Source organism: Ixodes scapularis, unplaced genomic scaffold (assembly GCF_016920785.2).
Source record: "Ixodes scapularis isolate PalLabHiFi unplaced genomic scaffold, ASM1692078v2 PGA_scaffold12__126_contigs__length_90152505, whole genome shotgun sequence".
NCBI classification, from domain to species: Eukaryota; Metazoa; Arthropoda; class Arachnida; order Ixodida; family Ixodidae; genus Ixodes; species Ixodes scapularis.
In genome coordinates this window covers 73,045,097-73,066,720 of record NW_024609838.1, presented here as the reverse complement: position 1 = coordinate 73,066,720, position 21,624 = coordinate 73,045,097, and the positions used below count along the sequence as shown (strand labels likewise).

General features: G+C 47.1%; 1 protein-coding gene across 1 annotated transcript in view; it reads right to left on the bottom strand.

Moving 5' to 3' along the window:
- Positions 1-1,206: 1,206 nt before the first annotated feature.
- Positions 1,207-21,624, bottom strand: part of LOC120842154 — a 92,593-nt gene continuing 72,175 nt past the window's right edge. The window contains exons 5-7 of the mRNA XM_042289240.1: positions 3,718-4,450; positions 3,438-3,640; positions 1,207-1,771 (exon numbers count right to left, since the gene is read on the bottom strand). Of these exons, the coding sequence (XP_042145174.1) occupies positions 1,291-1,771; positions 3,438-3,640; positions 3,718-4,450 (1,417 nt within the window). The 3' untranslated portion in view covers positions 1,207-1,290. The remainder of the gene's footprint in view (positions 1,772-3,437; positions 3,641-3,717; positions 4,451-21,624) is intronic.

Below are 21,624 nucleotides of genomic sequence, written 5' to 3'. Positions count from 1 at the left end.
TGAAACAGAGTGGGCACCAATTTTTCATACTTTATCATTCCCCGGAGTGTAACCAAATGAAAACGAGGTGGACTTAGTATAGCAAAGGGTTACTTTATTTGTAAAAATTGCACTGCTGATAAATTACCGAAGCATTAAAAAAAATTAGTACATACACTGTATCACATCACGGAGTCTCAAAATTTATTTACAGAACTATGCATGCTGGTGCACACTACACTGTTCATTGCAAAGATGTTTTTACACGGGGCACAGTCAAAATGAAATGAAGGCTCATTGGCTCAACCTTGGGAAGTTTCATGAATAAATGAAGGACTGTAGAGATAAAGTAGGAAACTGCCCATACACTTCTCAAGATGGCAGTGTAAACATTGATTGAAAAGCCTCGGTAGTAAGAGCGACAGCATAAACGAAGAAGGAAAGAGAAGGCAACGGTCATATTTTCTTAGTAACTGCTTATGCTGCTACACTCATCGGAAGAAAAAAAGCATGTCCACGAAGTGGCTCTCATCCCGATTTACTTGCACCACATAAACCGACGCTTTTCGCGCTCAAATCTTGCATGATCTTATAAAATACCAAACCACTGAGTTATCTTTAGGGTTCCGTGTTTTTAGGGTTTATTTTTCTTCGAAGTCGAGGGGTGTTTTTCTGTGTTTTACTTATTTTCTAGCATTCGGTGTATATATTTAGTGCCGGGCAAGGAAAAGGCAGTTATCGGGCTTATTTTGTCAATAGGCTTAATATCTAACTGAATGACCTTTAGTACAGATTGGGTTCAAGGTCACAAAGAAAAGAAAATGCTGACAAAGGTCAAAGGTTTTCCCACTTTGAAAAGTCGGTTTTTCCTATTTAAGGACGGCTCCAGGGTTTCTGGTTTTTACCAATCAGGAAGAAACCACCTCGGGGGGGTTATTTATCAGTATTTACCGAAAAAAAAACAAAAAACGCAACCCTCGCTATGATGCACGTACAAATGCCACATAAAGGGTAGCTGATGTTTATGTTCAAAAACCCCAATTCATTTTTTTCACTCTGTATTTTCTTTGTTACTCTGTCATTTATTCTAGAGTCCATTGCAACTCAAGAAGGTAGGGCGAGGGTAAGACGGACCGGGGAGGAGGAAGCAGACGGAACGCTAAAGAGAGAAGGAGGTTCCCCCTCTCTCCTCCAGCATTCCGTCTGCTTCCTCCTCTCCGGCCCCCGTCTCACCCTCGCGCTATCTTCTTGAGTTGCAACGGACTATAGTAACCAAACTAGCATGCTGCCCTCCATTCAGTCAAGATTTCACTAATCACACCTTCGTGCTAGGTATGGCAGTAGTGTCTGAAAATAAAACTTGTTAAGCACTTCCTTGCATTCCGTCCAGTCAGAAAGAGAAAATCTAATCCTCTCCACAATCAAAAACTTCTTGCAGTAAACCACAAAATCGCCCCACATTAAGCCTGAAAGCGCCATTTGCCCCAACAGTTGGTAGTAATAGTTATGGTCGCGCCTTAATCTGTATGTTCCCGAGTCATCTTTCACCATGTAGAAGGTCTGCGAGTCAGGATCGGCCGAGTGGTACATGGTATAAGGACACTTGACTTCCAGAACTCCATGAGGGACAGGCTCCTTGGGGTCATATACAAGTCTGTCCGGAGACGCTCCCAGCCATGGCAAAGATGGATCCACCATAATGCCACAGCAGGTAGTCTGGATGCTGTGGCCACGACAACGAAGTGCTCTTTCGTAGTTCCTCACTGCATGGGGCTCGTGAGTGACACCATGCCTGCAAAAGAACAGGGCAATGAAAACATTGAAAAAAGTAATTTTCATGAATAGTTACAGAATGGACGGAGGAGATGCTCGTACCGGTTTTAAGTTCATATTAACAGTTACAACAAAACAAAAGTAATCTGCTAGGGCAGGGATTCTTTCTGTGAAGCGCTTCAGCGGTGTCCGCTGAGCTGAGCGTGGGAAAGCGGAGTGAGGCAGTTAGGTTTAACCCTATTTCTAATGAAAAGGGGCTGCTTCATAAGCCCCTGGCACTGGGCACTACAAACAGCTGGTCAAGCAACGCCCACGACCTGGCTATGCCCACACATCAATAACGGCTCCTCCTCGTAAAGTGCCGACTGCGACAGAAAAAGCGGAGCGCAAGGCTAGACTTCTCGCAACAGCGAGGGAACATCGGGCTCATCAAACCGAAGAGCAGAGATCATTGTAAGCAGTTCACCGTCGCCGCCAGGAGAGCAGTGAAGTGCGTGCCTGCGATAATAGCTGCGTTTACATGAATGCGACTTCAGCATATCGACTCCAATCGGCCTTCGAATGAAGCCAACGTGGCAATGTTTGCATGAATGTGCACCAAGCCCTACGCGAAGGTGGCGCCATGCTGTGTCGTAGCTCAAAGTTAAAGCTGTGTTTCCGGCACCGGCTGCACCACGTGACCACATTTTCCGATGCATCGCACATGAAGGCTTTTCAACACTTTCCGCAAGCGTAAAGATTGTGCCCGCCGTCTTCAATGCTGTACAAGAAGTTATGAGACGGAAGGAGCATCAAAACCCAAGTGTTTTGGGTTCCAGGTCGGACCGCTAGGTCACTCTGGATCAGAGGCGACGTACCTGTGCACGGCCTGGCGAGCGAGATCATTTGCAACCATTCTGAGGACGCCACCACGCTGCGCCTCGCCAAACCTTGCCAACCGCGACCGGACCCCGAGGCCAAAAGGCTCCGGCACAGCCAGGAACAGCGCCGAGGTAGGAGCTGCTTGTTCTGTGCTAAAATGCAGTGCTAGGAGCTCTCGGCGTCGTTCGTGCTTGCGCCGAAGCCTCTTGAAACGCCCTCGGATGCGCAAGTCGCATTTCGCAAGGCTTGGACGGGGGCCGCCCTCACCAAGCTGCTCAGCTATATTCCGCTCACTTATGATGGAAATAAAAGCTCGCGTTTCTTCTCGGGAGAAAACTGGGGGCGACCACACAGGACCGCTATCTGCCGCCGCCAGTAAGGCTGGCTACCGCCATATTCTCAGCTGTTCACTCGCTGCCGCAGCGAGCGCTTTCCCATAATCCTCCCCGTTCCAAAATGTGATGCGAGCTCCGTTTACATGGGTTAAATGAATGCGTATTTGCCATCTCGATCCACCTCTGTCTAGCGACTTGAATGTGTTGCACTTTCCTAGCGCATCATACCATTTACATAACTGCATTCAATACCACAACTGCATTTGATGCGACTAAGTCGCATTCATGTAAACGATGCTAATGAGGGTCCGAGTGTGGTGTTGCAGCTATCGCTGTGACTCTACTGTGGATTCAGACATGCCGTTTCATGTTGTACTGCAAGTATTCTTGTGCATGCATCTTTCTATCAAAAAGAGGAGTCTAGTTGAAGAGTGTGTGTTCTGAAAAGAGAAAAACTATCTTGCCCGCAAATAGTGTGTAAGCACTCACTTGACGGCTCTCACTCGAGAAAGATCTCGTTCTTCAGTGAGGTTCCGTAGCCCCACATTCGTCCACGACTCTCTGGTTGCAACGGTCCCGAATGAAGACGCCGTGAGCCTGTTGGTGCGGGCAGCCTTCCACGTTGCGCTTTTTGCTTGTGTTCGGCTGTCCTTTTCCAGTTGGCGTGCTTCTTCCGGGGTTAAAACCAAGCTCTACGTAGAAAAAGACAAGGTAATGCATAACAGGAAGGTAAATATAAAGTGAAAATGTGAAGCAAGTGGAACAATACCTGAAGAAGCGATGTACTGGTAGCATTTAGGAACTCCGTCCCGAGCTTGTAGGTGTTTGACGAGGTGAACAGCACCGGCCAGGTAGGGAGCACAGGTTTGGAGGCATCTGTGCCACACTGCACAATGTTCGGGCTGATGTATGTCTTGAATCCATGTGGAGACACTGGGTGCTGGTAAGATATTCCAGAGCCCTCGGGGACTATGCCAAACATTGAATCAGTGCCCAGCACTTGCAGGGAACGCAGATGCTTCGCAAAAGGCGAATCCTCGAGGTGGCCGAGATCGACGCCCAAAGTGTGGAGGTCCTGCTGCATGTCTGTCATGCTCCTCTTGCTTTTTCTCGCGTCGTAGAGCTTCGAAGAAAGTGCTTCGGAAGGCCCTCCTTCCCTCACGCTCCTCCAGTCCAGGTCGCTGACGCTCCCAGGATTGATCTGCGATCCCCGAGGACGACGCCACTGCTGCGGAAGTTCCGTGCATGTCACTTCCAGGGGTGCTTCCCTGTACCCTTCTTTCTTGAGAAGGGCAATCATTTGTAGCAGTGCTAAAGAATGATTGCACAAGCCTTCTTTGGCAGCGCAATGGCAGGTACTCGTCGAGACCGAGCCGTCTGCTGCGATCGTTGCAGTTGCGCGGTAGGGCTTGGATGACTTTCTCTGGCTCGCGTAGCACTGCCCGCGCGCCACGACGAAGCTCACATTCCTGTGTATAAGAAAAACAAGTTTTGAAAATGCTTATCGTACACTTTATAACGCGCAGTAGTCGCTAATGCAGAATCGACAACTTACCCGTTGTTAACTATCGCAGTTTCGAGCGACGACGGCTCAACGTAGCTTTCGGTCATGAATTTGTAACTACGTCGCCGGTTACGCTCGCTCGTCTTCCGGGCGGCGTAATACTTATTCACCTGGTCAGCAGTGAAGTTATCAGGAATCGTTGTCAAACTTTTGCTCCATAGTAGACCGGCAGCGATAGCGCCGGGCGAACTAGACGCTGCAGCGGCCGCCATACCAATGGCTGCTCCCCCCGCGCCCCCTCGATATCAGTGTTGTCTGTCGTGTTTTGAAGAAAAGCCAAGTTCAGCGGATCATGGTTGCCTGCCGCAATTTCGGAAAGGGTCTATTTAGAATGAAGAACTAAGCGCGACTATTTTTGCGCACGATGTACACAAATATATCTATAAATATATAAATATATTTTTATCAATAAATGTAAAACTGTTTTTACACTGTTCGGTTCGCGTTTTCAAACTTCAAATTTTTTTACGAAAGAGTTAGACATAAAAGACACCCTGCACAGCACATCGTCCGAATTTCAACACACGATGAATCGCCGACGCTCGCAGACAGAAGGTTGCGATGCTGCGCGAACGGTTTGTGAAAGATGCTGGGTAGGGTACTCCGAGCGCAACGGCTTCGCGACCGTTCAAAGGGCAAATGATTCGCGACAACAAAGTAGCGTCTTGCAGCTTCAGTAAGTTTACGGGGCTCGAGAGTCCCACGCTCACATTTCCGCAGAGCGAGCGCAGCCGGCCACATCGAGGCGCAGTATGCTCTCGCGTCGCGATTGCTACGTCGCTGCTCTGCCTACAGTGATGACATGTGCACTGGCAGTCGAAGCAACCCTCTCGAGACTTCACTCGGGTTTAATATATGACTTTATAGCCCGATAGACTCTCGTAAAACTGAAAGTCACTTCGGTTGCGGCGTAAACGCCGGTTTTATGTTTGTTGAAACCTGCATCGACAATCACTAAATATGCACAGAAACATTAAGTATAAAAAATAGACCTCGCAGAAAGAAATACACACATGGCAGGGGCACGGACCAAGAGAAGACGTTAACGCTACGTATACATACAAAATACATTGGAAAAGACAAAAATACCTAAATCTAAAAAAACGAAATTAAGTTGTCAACGCCGAGCTAAGGCAATGCGAAGAGAGAGCAGCCGGCAAAAAACTGCAATAGTCCTATAGGCAGCTAAGGACGTATTTGTGATCGCGGTTATAAAGCGCCGGCGACGTACGCTCCATGAAGTTCGCTAAATGAAATTCTCGCCTGAGCGAGCTCATGAATGACTCTTTTCCAATTTCCTACCTCTGCAATGCAAAAAAGAGGGTCGCGGGTCTATAGCATAGGTGACACAAATATTGATAAGCCATTGGCTATGGCAGTACAATACTGACCAGCCTATACCAAGACATCGCCTATATTGTAAAATATCTTGGCTTTCACAGATTAATATTAACCAGCTTAAGTTAACGTATATTCAATATCGGAAAACCATTGACTCTGAGAGTCCAATATTCTACAGGTTATGCCGGCGTATATTCAATATAGGAAAGCTATTGGCTTTGACAGTCCAATATTGGACAGCTCATGCCGGCATATAGCCAATATCATAAAGCCAGTGGCTCCGACAGTCCAACATTGGACAACTTATGCCGGCATATATCCAATATTGGAAAGCTATTGGCTTTGACAGTCCAATGTTGAACAGCCTATGCCAACGTATCACCAATATTGGAAAACCATTGGCTTTGATAGTCCATTATTGTCCAATGTGTTTCCAATATTGGGAAAAATATGGCTCAGTTGGGCCATTGTGGGGCCATTCTTTGCCACATCAAATCCAATGTTGGCTCAATACTGTGTGCTGCCTGGGAACACTTTCACGAAAGCACATCCTGGCGGGAACAGCGTAGGCATCATTATGAAGCCTCGCCTTCCGTGAGCGCCATAAACTGTGGAGGCCCATGAGCATTATCAGAACAAAAGGCACCCTCTCGTCCTTGTCTATTGCCAAGAAGCGAATATCATGCTGATCTAAAGGAAAATTGTTACACATAGTTCATTGAAGTACGTCCCAAAAGGTGACTCCCTCCTAACAATGCAGTAAAACATGCTCAATTGTCTCGGGGTTTGGCAACTGTAACAGATGGTTCCCCAGGAAGCGGAAATTCCATTTTCTTCTAATTATATTCTTACGGACAACGTGCCTGTGTGAACTTTAAAAAAGAACCTCTTGACCCCTGGTTGAACAGGTATCCGCTTCACTCTTAAATCCCGAATTACGGCACCAACGTTAAAACAAAATCCAAAATTAAAAAAAATATATATATATATATTGCCGCGCGCGCCGCTGAGCGACCGCGTACGTGACCGAATGTTTACCGTGCTTGGTAGTCGCGCGGAAGATCTGGGTTCGATTCCAGGCAGCGGAATGTTCTTTTATTTATTCTTTTTTCTTGGCATTCTCGCAAAATCGAGAATCTTTTTGTCGGGTCGAGTTACGATTCTTCTACGCGCCGAACGTTATAAGCCGAATGTTCCAGAGACCCACGCGGCTGCAAAAGGTGCTCCGAGTGGCAAGCCGGAGTGAATCTCGCCCCGGCATTCGATCCTGGAGCTACGCCGACTTCTAAGCCCGTGACCTTCTGTTTCTTTTTGGGGGGCGAAGCTCCTTAGGGTCTAGCCTTGTCCGGCGTCCGTGCTCACATCGATTGCCATCCCATCTGTCTTCTTAAAAAAAGAAATATTGTTTGCGCAGTAGACAGGATGCGATCCTGTGCGGGGAGACCCCAATGGATTTCTAGTCCATCACCTTAACCACTCGGCCACGACTGCGGGACGAGTAATGGGCTCTGAGATGTGGTAGTAACTCAAGAGCTAGCTGGGGATGTCATGGATGAAACGTTGCATGTAGCCGCTCAACGTCTATACAGGAGAAGACGCTGCGGTCAAATGCGTATATAATGTCGTTAAACTTTGCGTGCATTGGCTCAACGTCTATAGACGAGAGGGCGCTGCGGTCAAATGCTCGAATGCCTATATAACCACGTTCCATACCACACATTCTCTTTCTGACATGGGCCGTTGACTTAAGCAGTGGAGATGCATTCCCACGGCTTCTAGCGTAGAAAAACCACTGGCTCTTCATTTCACCGACCATAAAGCACTAATGATGAAGTCGAAACGGCAACCCGAAACTCAGCACTACCTACGAGCAATAAAAAAATCAGCACCATCAGCACTACCTATGAACAAAATCAGTATCATCAGCACCACCGGAGCTTCGCTCCCACCAACATCATTCACCACGTGGAGATGCGGTCATTTTTTTTTTGTTGTATTTTTTGGCACAAGTTCACTACATTGAACGTTTTAGTTTCCATTGTTATCCTTGGTTTCGTCACCTCGTCATTCGTGATATTTTGGTGGAAGTGCGGGGTAACGCATGTCCCTGAAGCGTACACCTCCGAGGGCCCCCAGTGCAAGTCCGACATCAATCAAACGAAGGCTCAACGAAGACACTACCGAGAGCTGAGTAAGTCGCCGCACCCAAGGCCTACAACCACAATGCGGACTTCTCCCAACCAAAACCATGCAGCCAAGAATGCCGACGATGGACAACCAGTCGTCGCAGACCCCGACCGCCGCCGCCGTTGTCTTACTGCCCGTCGCCCAGCGAACCCCGACGACCTTCCATGGCGAGACCCACGATGACGTGGAGGACTGGCTTCTGCACTATGAACGTGTAGCCCGCCATAATAGATGGACCACTGAGCCGCGCTTTTAAAACCTCTACTTCTTTTTGGATGGTACCGCGAGGCAGTTGTTCAAAAACCACAAGGCTTCATCTTCGTCGTGGGACGCCTGTATCGCCGGCCTGAATGAGACATTCACAAACCAGACATGTCGACAGCGAGCGGAAGACCTCTTGCAATTAAGGACTCAAATGACCAACAAAACGGTATCAAGCTTCGTTGAAGACGTCGTCCGCCTGAGCAGCCGCGCCGACCCTCAGTCCACCGAGACGAAGCAGCTGCGCATCCTGATGAGAGGCGTGAAAAGTGACATCTTCGGCGGCCTTGTTCGCCACCCACCAACTAATGTCAATGAATTCGTTGCCAAAGCAACTAACATCGAGTGTGCCCTGTCGACCCGAGCCAGCCACTACAATCAACTCGCCGGCACGTCTGCTGCTTCGACTCTGGCATCTTCCCGATTCGACGAGGACGGCATCGGCGCTGACAGTCTTCGAAAAATTCTCCGCGACATCGTCCAGAAAAAGCTCCGCAAAACTTTACCCTCCGCTGACCTCCCCGCCTCGATCTCCATCGCAGAGGTCGAGCGGGAAGAAGTCCAGAGAGCCACCCAACCAGAGGCTCCCGTCAGCGTGGCAGTCCCCGAGGAACCCACGCTAACACACACCGCCACGGCTCGACAAAGCAGCATACTGCATCATCAGCAAGCAATCACTGCTCGAAAGTCCCACTCTCATACTTTAGCAGAGCAAACACGCTCAGCCAGGTCGAAGCGCAGTCGGCTCTCGCGTCACGATTGCTGCGTCGTTGCTCTGCCTACACTGATGACATGCGTACTGGCACAGTTCTCTCAAGACTTCATGCACGTCAAACACACGAGCATATAGAGCGATAGGGTGTCGTGACAACTGTAGTGCTTACATCAAAATGGGCGTAAGCAGCGGTCTAACGTCCTTCGAAGCCCGCTTCGAGACCGACGAAATAGACACAAAATCACATGGTAGCAGTCGAAAAAATGTATAATTAATATCGCTAGGCGCTGCTTTTCTAATAATATTTTTTCTCTCTCTTTCCATTAGCTGAAAGCTTGGTAGAAGGAGAGCCCTCGCCGAACCAATGAACCGTAGAGTCTTCATCATGATAATGCAATTCAAAGGTGCCAACGAGCTAGACAAGAATAACGATAATAATTCAGAGAGAAGAGGAAGAAGGGGGATAAATGACGAACAAAAATTTAAAATTTTTCTTTCGCACACCAGTCACCTAGTTGTTTTTGGAGATTTTTGTCTGTTCTTTGTCACCCTTGTTCCCATTCTCCAGGGATAATTATCGTAATTCTTTCCCAGCTCGCTTGCACCTTTGCATTAATTGCATTCGCATCGTAACCTTAATATACAGGTCGTTTACCTTTGTTGGTGTTAAACTTGTCACAGCTGATAAAACCCATTCGCTCTACTGACGTCTAACTTCTGGTTTGCTCAGTTGGTAGAGCGGTTTACTAGAAATGGAAGTGTCTCTGGTTTGATACCAGGGCCAGGCGGAATTTTTCGATCGCACACCAGTGACCTAGCTGTGCTTCGAGATTTTTGCCTTGTATGCCACAAAAATGATCCCGAAATCGCAGTTGTCGCTACGCTTAGTGTCGTACGGCACTGTGAGTAGCGACAACCGCGATTTCGGCATATTTTATTTTTACACAAAACGCGTTACATGGCTGGCCCATAACTGTTTTTGATATAGCCCTACCGAAACACGGAAACAAAACGCGACTCCCAGCCATAGGTCTTAATCGGATACAGTTGAGGAGAATGGGAAAAAATCCCAGGCGAGCGCGTGGCTTTCAATGCCTCCCGTGCTATTCAGCGAGATAATGCGGAAATCTAATTTAGAGTAGTGTGTGCACAATCAGCATTTTCGCAGCTGTTAGGTTTTTATCGTTTCTTCCCACTTGGTCGCCAAAAGAGTGGTGAGTCAACACCTTAACCAACACAGTTGTTAAATCAAACTTCGCAGCTAGGTGAAATATAATAAAAAATGAAAGACGTTCACAATCACCTGTAACGTCCAGTTAGAGCGCAGCTCTTGAGGTGGAGGAGGGGAAGGTACGGAGAGGAAGGTATGTCCCTCCTCTTCTCCTGCTCCCCTTCCATTTAGAGCAAAATGTTCGCTGAATTTCTAGCTAAATTTAGTGGGGAATTTCTTCCGCTAAATATAGAAGGAGGGGGGTTTCCGCTAAATTTAGAAGGGAATTTTTTCCGCTATATCTTGAGGGGAAATTTTTTCCGCTGAATTTGGAGGGAATAATTTTCAGCTAAATTTAGCGGAGAAATTTACCCATGTTGCAACGCACGGTGACTTCAAGAGTGACGTCACTTGTGACCCTCGTGACGTCATCATGAGAAACGTCCAATAATGCAACACGCGGTTACGCCGACGCTGTCGCCGACGGCGACGCGCCTCAAGCCGGAAACGGGCGCCTAAGAGCTGCACGCTAAAACAGCTTATCATCTCCATTCAGCGAGCTTATTTCAAACACTCGAAAAATGATTGTTGAACTTTGTTACCCAGTTATGGTGGCCCACCATAACCTGGTGGTTTCTACAGGTCGTTTATCTCGTTTTAAGTCAGGGGAATTCGCTATAATCGGCGCTGTCACAGAATTTTCTCAGGGACAGACGGTCAAACGGGTAGGGACGACAAAACTTTCTACAGCCGCTGAAACCTTAATAATGGGTGATATAGTTTTCTGATAGCTAGCGCTGTAGGCGGTGCATACCACGTGGTCACCTAGGATTTTTCGTATCCTCCGGGACTCTACATACGATGTCTTCTAGTGGGTCACATCACGTGATCAAGACAGAGTGGCACCAAGGACACGTTCTACTCCTAGCACACGCAACGAGACAGCTGTGAGCTTTCAGTTTTCATACCAAGAGTCCGCACTCATTTTTACCCCAATTCGGTGGGCCTTAAGAACACGCCCATTTATGAGGATTCCGCAACGTGGAACAACTCTTTCGTCAGCATGGTTCCGATACGCCTCGTTGCCAAAGTCAAGGTGCCGGGTTTGTTGCGACGCCGAAAAGGAGGCGCTAAGACGGCACCTAGCTCGACACTGCAATACATTTCGTGTTACCACTTTCTTTGGCACTAGAGTAAAGGCCGGTCTAAACCAAGCAGGAAAACAAGTCCCTGATAAATCCGGCGGGAAAGGAGTGATATCACTAGTCACGTGAACGTGACAGTTTGCGGGTCCCGATTCGCGGCTCCAAAGTTGAATATATAGAACTGTGTAAGCGCGATCCAAACCAACGCTTCTTTTTGCGGCTGTAGGTCGTGCGCGCCCCGGATGTGACGTATTTCGTTACGTTTTTGTTGTTTCCGGCGCGCTTTCTGAGTCAGAACCGTGCGCTTTGGTTTGCACGGGCGAGCTTCGGGCAAGCGCGCACGCGCGCACGCAGGCACGAGCGCACTCTGGAGGTCACCTTTTTCGCGTCGGAAACGGGGGGAAAATTCATAGATGCAGCCATACTCGCAAGCAAGAAGCAAAGTACAACTGCGACAGACTGGCTGGCCAGGCGGCGAAGAAACGTGGAGCCGGAACTAGCCTGCCCTCCACCGATTGGCCGGGAGACAGAAGCGCCCTACTACGTCACCGCACGTTTATGTGCGCGTTGAGAAGGGAGTTGAAATCAACCAACTTTTTTATGCGCGCCCGGAAGGAGCGAAGAACCGGCGCGACGTCACGAAATGCGTCACATCCGGGGCGCGCACGACCTACAGGCGCAAAAAGAAGCGTTGGTTTGGATCGCGCTTTAAGCGCGATCCAAACCAACGCTTCTTTTTGCGCCTGTAGGTCGTGCGGCTGCGGATGTGACGCATTTCGTGGCGTTTTTGCTGTTTCCGGGCGCGCTTTCTGAGTCAGAACCGTGCGCTTTGGTTTGGACGGGCGAAACTTCGGGCGAGCGCGCACGCGCGCACGCAGGCACGAGCGCACAAGCAAGGTGCAACTGCGACAGACTGGCCGGCCAGACGGCGAGAGAAAGAGAGAGAGAGAGAGATCGCGTTGTCATGTTGGAAGAGAATAAAAGGGCGGGGAGGAGAGGGCAGCCAGACGGCGAGAAACGCGGAGCCGGAACTAGCTTGCCCTCCACCGATTGGCCGGGACGCAGGAGCGTCCTACTACGTCACCGCGCGTTTTTGTGCGCGTTGAGAAAGAAGTTGAAATCAACCAACTTTCTTGTGCGCGCCCGGAAGGAGCGAAGAAGCGGCGCGACGTCACGAAAATACGTCACATCCGCAGCCGCACGACCTACAGGCGCAAAAAGAAGCGTTGGTTTGGATCGCGCTTTACAGGCCCAAAGAGAGCCGGACGTCGCCGAAGAACACCTCGAGGAAGAGGTGGAGAAGGAGAGGGGGCTGGAGGGTTTACTAATCGCTTCTCGGGACGCCCAACAAAAAGAAAAAAGGAGGCTAAAGAGGGAGGAAGGAAGACACTCTTTGTGGGATCTTTGATTATCTTCGAGGGGGCGAATAAAAGAAAAGCTACGGCTTCTTAAGCCTTTTTTCGTCCTTTTGTAGGGTACCCAAGAAGCAACAAGCGCACAACCCCCCCCCCCCCCCCCCAACCCCCACTCACACACACACACGGTTTACGAGGAGGGGTGATGATGGTGGACCGCTCTCTCCTGATTAGCCGAGGGGCCCTCCGGGGTGGGGCGGAAAAAGTTCAATATATTTAATTTTGGAACCGCAAAGCGCTAGTCGCAAAACTTCAGGTTCGCGTGAACGCTGACGTCACTCCTCTCTCCCCGATTTCTCCGAGACCAGTTTTTGCTCACTTTACGGATTGGTTTGGACCGCTCTTAAGAAAAAGTTGCGATTTTTATTACATTCTATATTGTCAATTTTGGTCGTTTAAATGAAGAATCGGATTGCCGAAAAAACGTTATTCTACCAACGCCAGTCAAAAAATGCTTTCCCTCAAATATTTGATAACGTTCTAGATCTTCACCTATATATGTCCAAAGATATACATCTTGAAAAGAAGTACCGTCAATGGCTGGTGTTTCAGGCTTGGCAGACCTCGCCAATGTCGGGCTTCCCGTCTCTTGGTCTTCGGTCGCTTTGGCCGTCTCCCCTGGAGATTTCGAAGCTGAGAATAATACACAGAAGGATGTAAAACGCGAAACACACATATCCTATCGGCTCTTTAAAATTTCTTACGTAAGTCGACTCACACGGTGCTAGGTTACAGGTGGACTCGCATGAGAACTATCATTTCTCTACTTTGCCAGACACGCCGCCATGCACGCACCTATTTCCTGCGCCCGCCTGCCCGCACGCCCGCCCACCTGCCCGCCCGACTGCCCACCTTCCCGCCCGCCCGCCTTCTATCTGCCTATATGTATATCTATCTGCATGTATATATATCAAATATAGACGTACAAGCAACCTAAGCACAGACGAACTCGAAAAGTTCAATTAAATATAAAGAAGAAACGTCTCTGAGGGGTGCCCTTTTTAGTCAGCTTAAAGGCCAACGAGCAGACAAGAGGTTCTGCAAGGCAGACGATCCTCCTCGCCCTGGGGGAGGAGGAAACAGGAAACAGTAGACCGGGTAGAAGGGGGAAAGGACGCAGGAAGGAAAATTCTGAAGCGCGAACTGGTTGTCCATCTTTAACTAAAAGTGCGGAGAAACAAGGAACAGGCCGTGAGCGAGGGAGAAAAACGCAGTTTACAACAAAAGAACAATAGGCAAACCCGGCTTAGTAGCCAACAGTAATTTTTAGGACGACAAAAATCCTCTGTTGGGGACGCTAGGAACCGTAATTCCACATGTGGGGCGGTCGCCTGCTGCAGATCAAGACCGGTTCTCCGAAATTGGCCGTCCCCCACCTGACATTGCTACACCCTTAGGTCCCCGATGACCATACGCTGCGTCCCCGCAGGGAATGACAATGTCCCTGCCCACGCTAATTAATAATAAAATTATATATATATATATATATATATATCGAGTATGGTGGCGGGGGTCCGAAGGCGTGGTTATATAACTGAGAAAAAAAGAAAACTCTTGGTGAAAACAGGCAACGGACGGTTTATTCTTCGGCGTTCCGGCCGGAGCGAGTCGCTCCCGACGCACCTTTTAAGGGCAGTCCCAATTTTTGGTATACAGCATATATATATATATATATATATATATATATTAGGGTGTCGAACCGGAACCGAACCAAAAACCGGAACCGAACCGGTATTCTTTCCGGAACTGAACCCGAACCCGAACCGTTATATTGTTATCGCGATGAACCCGAACCGGAAGTGAACCGGAAAAAAAATAACGGTTGCCGGCTCATGTCAAAACGGTTCGGCCACGCGCTGTTGACAATGAATGTGCTATCAATGCCATTTGTTTTTTAGGTGCCGTCAACTGACACACACCTCGCTTACATATTTTTCTTCTCCACTCAGTCTTAGGAATATAAACGCTGCATCCATGAATCTTGACATAGGAACCAGTATTGCGCTGGTCGTGGCTTGCACGGAAGAGAATTAAAAAGCTGTGCAAAAAAAAATCGGGTCACGGGATTTCATTTTCCTGCAATCTCGTAAATCCTAAATGCTGCTGTGTGCTCATTTCATAACACGTTTCTAAAAGCGCGAGTTCTTGAAGCTTGCTTCCATCGGAATGAGAAAAGAAAAGGCTGTGGAGTTTGATAATAATGTTTCCGGTTTCGTATAGGCACTTAGAAGCCAACATATTTGTGAGACAACGAACTCTTCTATTTTAATATTTATCCTATTACGTCCTTCTGGCGTTACGTTCGGTGAAGTGTTTTTCATATACCGTATCTTGTTTAATGAAAACTTCTTTAAGGGTCTAATTTGAGTTACCGAACGCTAGTTCAAATAAAGAAAGCTGTATTTTCTCCCCACTGTTCCTTCAATTGCTTACACGCCGAGGTGGCGGGATAGTTAGCGAGTTCTACTTGTAAGTGGGTTTGTAAGGAGGTCGCGGAATTTACAGCTACTGCGTCGGACCCAATTATATGAAGTCCGAATGCGTAAACGTCGGTGAGGTAACCTTTGAGTGCACATAAGGAAACCATTCCTGGTAGAAATCCCTGAGCTTTACACTACGATGTATCCCGTTTCGTATGTACTGATTTCAGATGTTTTATTTGTAATTTATTTTGATGTTGCAATTTGTCATTCATAATTTCCAAACCGGTTCGCGAACCGGTTCAGCGCCCCGAACCGGTTCGCGAACCGGTTCGCGGATCGAATTAATCGAACCGGAACTGAACCGGAACAAAATAAATTTACCTGAACCTGAACCGTAACCGAACCCGTATTTTTTTCGGTTTGACACACTGATATATATATATATATATATATATATTATGGCGCACCGTGCATTCACGAGGGCGCCCATCAAACCATTCGGCCAATCTTGGCCGCGACACGATCACATGGTCGTGTTGCCGCGGGGTCGATCGGGAACTCGAATTCGGCTCCCGACGCGCCGCTTTCTCTCCTAGCGACTGGAGGGCGCTGCAGGCGCCCGCGTGGCAGGCGAGGAGAAACCCTCCTCGCCCATCGATAGATACCATACTCGGTGGGGCAGGGAGCGACGGGCCTCTAAAAACTCCGGACGCGACCGAGACGCAGGCACTGGCAGGCAAGTGGATGGCGACCGGATCTAGGATATCGCGGGACGCGAGGCCTAAGGACCTTCTTTGTGTTTAGCGTTGGGCTTAACGTACGCTTGTAAATATTTGTGTAATGTTGCGTGTATTTGTAGTTTAGATTAAGCGTTTTGTAGCGTTGTGTTTTGTTGTACCAATAAACTGGGAGCGGAATCCCGCTCCCGGGAAATAACCAGGCTGGACTCGGGTTGTTGACGGACCACGTGGGAAACGGTGAATCGGGGGCAATATGCAATTTCCTACAATATATATACTGTGACGATGAAGACGACGACGCTGCGGCAGTGGTGTGCACTATGCCATCAAGCGCTCGGCCCAATTGCAGGGCCCGGCCGCCATTAAATAATTCGGCTTCATTATGTGAACATCCTTGTCCTCTCCTGCCGGCTTCCGCATCTTCGTAACAATATATATATATATATATATATATATATATATATATATATATATATAGGCAGTCTTGAAAAAGGTCTGACTCAGGCCGAAACGTCGACCAACTTTACCAATAATATGTTTTAAAAACTCCAACAACCGTCTCAGGTGCGTTTTCTTCCATATATATATATATATATATATATATATATATATATATATATATAACGGGCATGGTGGCGGAGGGGCCGAAGGCGTGGGTACAGAAGACGAAAAGAACCCTTGGTGAAAACAGCAACAACGGACGATTTAATCTTCGACTTTTCAGCCGGAGTCCGGCCTTCGTCAGGAAGAACTTTTACAGATTATATATATATATAAAAGGTTCAACGGGCCGGTTGGACGTAAAACGAAAGTGGAGGAGTTCCAGGAAAGGCCTGTCTTTACTGCACCAACGTTTCAAGCGGGGACCGCTTTTGTTCAGGGTGGGATGGTTGTGAAATGTCCTCTTCTTCTTGTTGATGTCCGTGTGGAAGAGGAAATGTTACTATGAAGGGTATAAAAATATTCAGAACAGGAGCAAAACAATTATCGTAAATCTTTGAAATTAGTAATTATAAGCAATGTTAATCCAAATCAATAAAACGAAATAAATTGAATTATAGTATTTGCCACAGTCTTTGTTACAGCTCCTAAGCACAATCACCCCCAGCAATCGGAGCGTTGTTTTATGTTTTATGTTTTATTTTATAAAACATGCCTCCATGTTTTATGGAGACACGCAAAATTATAGATAAGAGAATACGATTTCACCTTCATGCTCAAACACCCCGTAGCTATCTTAACTGTGGCACCGCGCCTAGGGGACTAAGCTTACATTTGACTCCATTCATGAATACTCTTAGCGAAGGAGAAATGAATGAGTGGAATAACGTCTTAAAAAGAGCCTCTCTGGATTTAGTTAATGTTATTGTCAAACATAGTGAACGACGCGCCGGTGACCTAGCCGTCACAGAGTTTAGTTACAAGTCCAGCAAATTATTATCTCACACCGAGAAAAACGCCCTTGAAGAATACGAGCGAAAAAGACTACATGAAATTAACGTAACAAAAAATAAAAAGTTGGCACGCGACAATGTGGTAGAATTATCGGCTGCTCCCTCTAACACTGTCACTCGCCGTACGGACATGATCCATATCTCAGATGACCATACTAACATTCAGCCCCGTTCACAATTCACTACCTCGAACCAACCACAACGATGCACACAAGTTACACCTACTGAGTGCTCATCTACCGGAGGAATGAGCATCCAATCGCTGAATATTATAAACTTGTCCAGTGTTGTTCTATCCGCCACAGAACTCTCATTGTGTTCCAGAGGCCTCAGCTTCCGTCCTACGTCAGGAGAGTACAATGAATTCCAAATATATAAGGACCTCGATAAGTTCGCAAGAAACCTGAGACTCAGAAAGTATTTCCACGATTATCCGCAAAACACCAGAGAGCGCATTTCTAATACTTCGGATAAGTCATGGACTTTAAAAGAGCAACGCGACAAGTACCTTGATTTGTACATCGAATCGGTACAGCGTGATGTAATCAGAAGCTATCAACAACGAAAATGTCTACGTCACAATCTTACTCCTGCTGAACGCATCGCTATGCGTGAACTCAGCTCAAGAGATTAAATTATTATTAAACCTGCTGACAAAGGAGGAGCAATAGTTTTTATGAATAAGCAAGACTATCTAGATGAAGGATTTCGACAGCTAATGAACAAACAGTTTTACAAAGAACTTCAAGCAGATCCGACCAAAAAATTCACTAAACTAATAACGGACACTTTGGACTTAATGCTGGATAATGGAGACATTTCGGAGGATATGCATAAAGCAATGAAGCCGGCCTATTCAAAGGCTGGCCGTTTTTACACATTACCTAAAATTCACAAACAAGGAAATCCAGGACGACCAATTGTATCCGGAATAGACACGGTGACAGAGATAATTTCTAGCTTTGTCAATTTCTTTATTATGAACCTTCCTCCTACGATGCCATCATACATAAAGGACACAAATCACTTTCTTCGAGAGATAACAGAACTTGTAATTCGTACTGACGCAATCCTGGTCACCATAGATGTTGCGTCCTTATATACAAACATCCCTCACCAGGATGGCATTGAAGCAGTAATCAAGGCGTATAGGAATGACCCTCCAACAATTCGTGTCAACAACGACGTCCTCGCAACACTTCTCAGGTTAGTTTTAGAAAATAACAACTTTGAATTCGAAGGAAGAAACTTTCTACAGACTCGGGGAACTGCAATGGGCACAAAGATGGCCCCTAACTATGCAAATCTTTTTATGGCCGATTTAGAGTCACGATTCTTGTCTAGTCGCTCTCTGCAACCTCTAGTTTATAAGCGCTACATCGATGATATATTTATGGTATGGGCACACGGGGAGTCAGCACTCATAGACTTCATTCGGGACTTCAACGGTCTCCTCCCCAGTATTTTGTTTTCGCACAGTTATTCTAAACGAGCATTGATTTTCTTGACGTGACAGTCGAGATCAGCGGGAATGCTCTTACAACAAAACTCTTCAGGAAGCCGACGGACCGTCAACAGTACCTGCACTTCAAGAGCTCCCACCCTAAACATTGCAAAACAAGTATTCCCTTTTATCAAGCTCACAGATTCCAGAGAATATGCTCCAGTTTAGATTAATTCGAACGCAACGCCAGCAATCTGAAACTCGTGCTACCCAAGCAGAATTATCCACCAGCCATTGTCGATAAGGCCATTGAAAGAGCACGTGCTCTCGACCGAGAGCAAATTATCAATCCACCCCAACCCAAAATGTCACAAAACGATTACGCAAACCTGGTGGTTACATATTCAGCCCGCCTTCCAAATCTAAATAATATTCTCAGGAAACATCACAGTATTTTGCAGCAAAGTGATAAACTACGCACCCTTTTTCCGGTATCACCACGCGTGGTATATCGACGAGGTAGAAACCTTAAGAACATATTGGTGCACTCGAAAAATAGAACTTCTGAAGTTTCTGGTTCTAGACCTTGCCGGACGCCCAGATGTGAAATTTGTGAATATGTCAAAACCACCAATCTTGTCACTAGCGCGAACTCTGGCTTTTCTTTCAAAATCACTGGAAACCTCAACTGCGGTACGCGTAACGTTATTTTTCTTTTACGCTGTAAACTATGTAACATGGATTATACAGGACAAACCAGTACTTCATTTCGGTTGCGCTTCAATAATCACGTCTCATGTCAAGTCCTTACCCACGCTCCCGTTCTCAAAACACATGCATCTTAAAAAGCATAGCACTAAAAAAATACGTGCCATCCTTCTTGAATCTGGATTTAGTTCTGATAACGACAGAGAGTTGAAGGAGGCTTTTTTTTATTCACAAATTCAATTCGGTTATTGTGGTATTAATGCAAGTCCAGGCGTGCTCACTTGGCTGCCTCGCTGTGTGTAGGGCCGAGGCCACACAATTATTTTGGTTTTGCATGGACTGTGCTAGCCGAGCGCGTCGATCACATTGTTGCACCAAAGGCGCTTGCCATCGTGAGCTCGTTCCACCCCTCTCGTGAACATCCTCGTGAGCGTGCGTCCCGTGGTAATCCTTCCGCTGCGTTAAATTCTTGGGCGCGTAAGCATCAATAAAATATGACATAAATACTTCATAAAAAACCGCCACGGCACTCTTGCGCTGTCTAGATCTCCGCTCTCGAAGCGGTATTAATCCCGAACACATCCTCATTGCTACTTTTGTGTGCGCTCCGGTTGCTCCGGGGTGATTGTGCTTAGGAGCTGTAACAAAGACTGTTGCAAATACTACAAATCAATTTATTTCGTTTTATTGTTTTGAATTAACATTGCTTATAATTACTAATTTCAAAGATTTACGATAATTGTTTTGCTCCTGTTCTGAATATTTTTATACCCTTCATAGTAACTCTTCCTCTTCCACGTGGACATCAACAAGAAGAAGAGGACATTTCACAACCATCCCACCCTGAACAAAAGCGGTCCCCGCTTGAAACGTTGGTGCAGTAAAGACAGGCCTTTCCTGGAACTCCTCCACTTTCGTTATATATATATATATATATAGAGAGAGAGAGAGAGAGAAAGAGAGAGAGATAGTCAACCAACCTCTGCTGCGCTTCATCGCGCGACGCTGCAGAGGCTGGTTGCACTATGTATCCACGGGGCGCGGTGCCGTCAGAGGTGAGATGCACTCCAATAGCAAACCGAAACTTGAAAACCCGTCGAATTTATGCGGATTTGCAGAAAGCCGTAAAATGCTTCGCCTGCCTTCTATCGTTCTGAGATTTGTTGATCTAATGTTTTTTTTTATGATTCTGAGCAATAGCCCTTAAACAGAATATTAAAAAAGTTAATTACGCAGAAATAATTAACAACCGAATTATCCCGGACTCTAATAATTTTCCTAAATAGGCCCCTGGCCCAGGACCGAAACGACACAAGCCTTTTTTTGTTGCGACGCTTAGCTTAGCAATATCGACTTTGTCCATTTTTCGTGAAACATCCCGTATCTCTCTCTCTCTCTCTCTCTCTCTCTCTCAATATATATATATATATATATATATATATATATATATATATAGTATATAGTATATATATTGTTACGATGGAAATAAAGAGCAAAACCAAGGGCGGTCCGTTTTTAGCCTCGATCTTTTAATCCAACTGCCCGCTCCAGCTCGCGCTGGAGCGAGCCCCACCGCCAGCGGCCCGATAAAGACGGTCATCGTCGTCTCCTTCATGACATTACCCCCCCGGTGTGGCAGCGGTCGTCCCGACCGTAAGTGCAGAGTGGGGTCTGTTATGGTGTGAATGGTTGCAAGTAGGGTTTCATGCGGGCGACATGTACGGTGTCGGTGGAAGTCCGGCGAAGGTCAACCGTTGGTTCGTGGAGCGTCACTTGATATACGAGGTCTAATAACCGTCGAGTGACACGGAAGGGCCCGGTGTACCGGTGAAGAAGCTTGGTACACTTGCCTTGGTGCCGAGTCGGTGTCCAAACCCAGACGAGATCTCCAATGGCGTAGGAAACCGGGCGATGGCTGTGGTCATAGCGTTGACGTTGGCGTTGTTGCGAAGAGGCTGTGCGTAATCGTGCTATTTGACGAGCTTCTTCGGCGCGGCAGACAAGTTGTGCAACTGTTGGTTGGAGTTTTTCTTCAGTAGCACTATATGGCAGAAGGTTGTCGAGAAAAG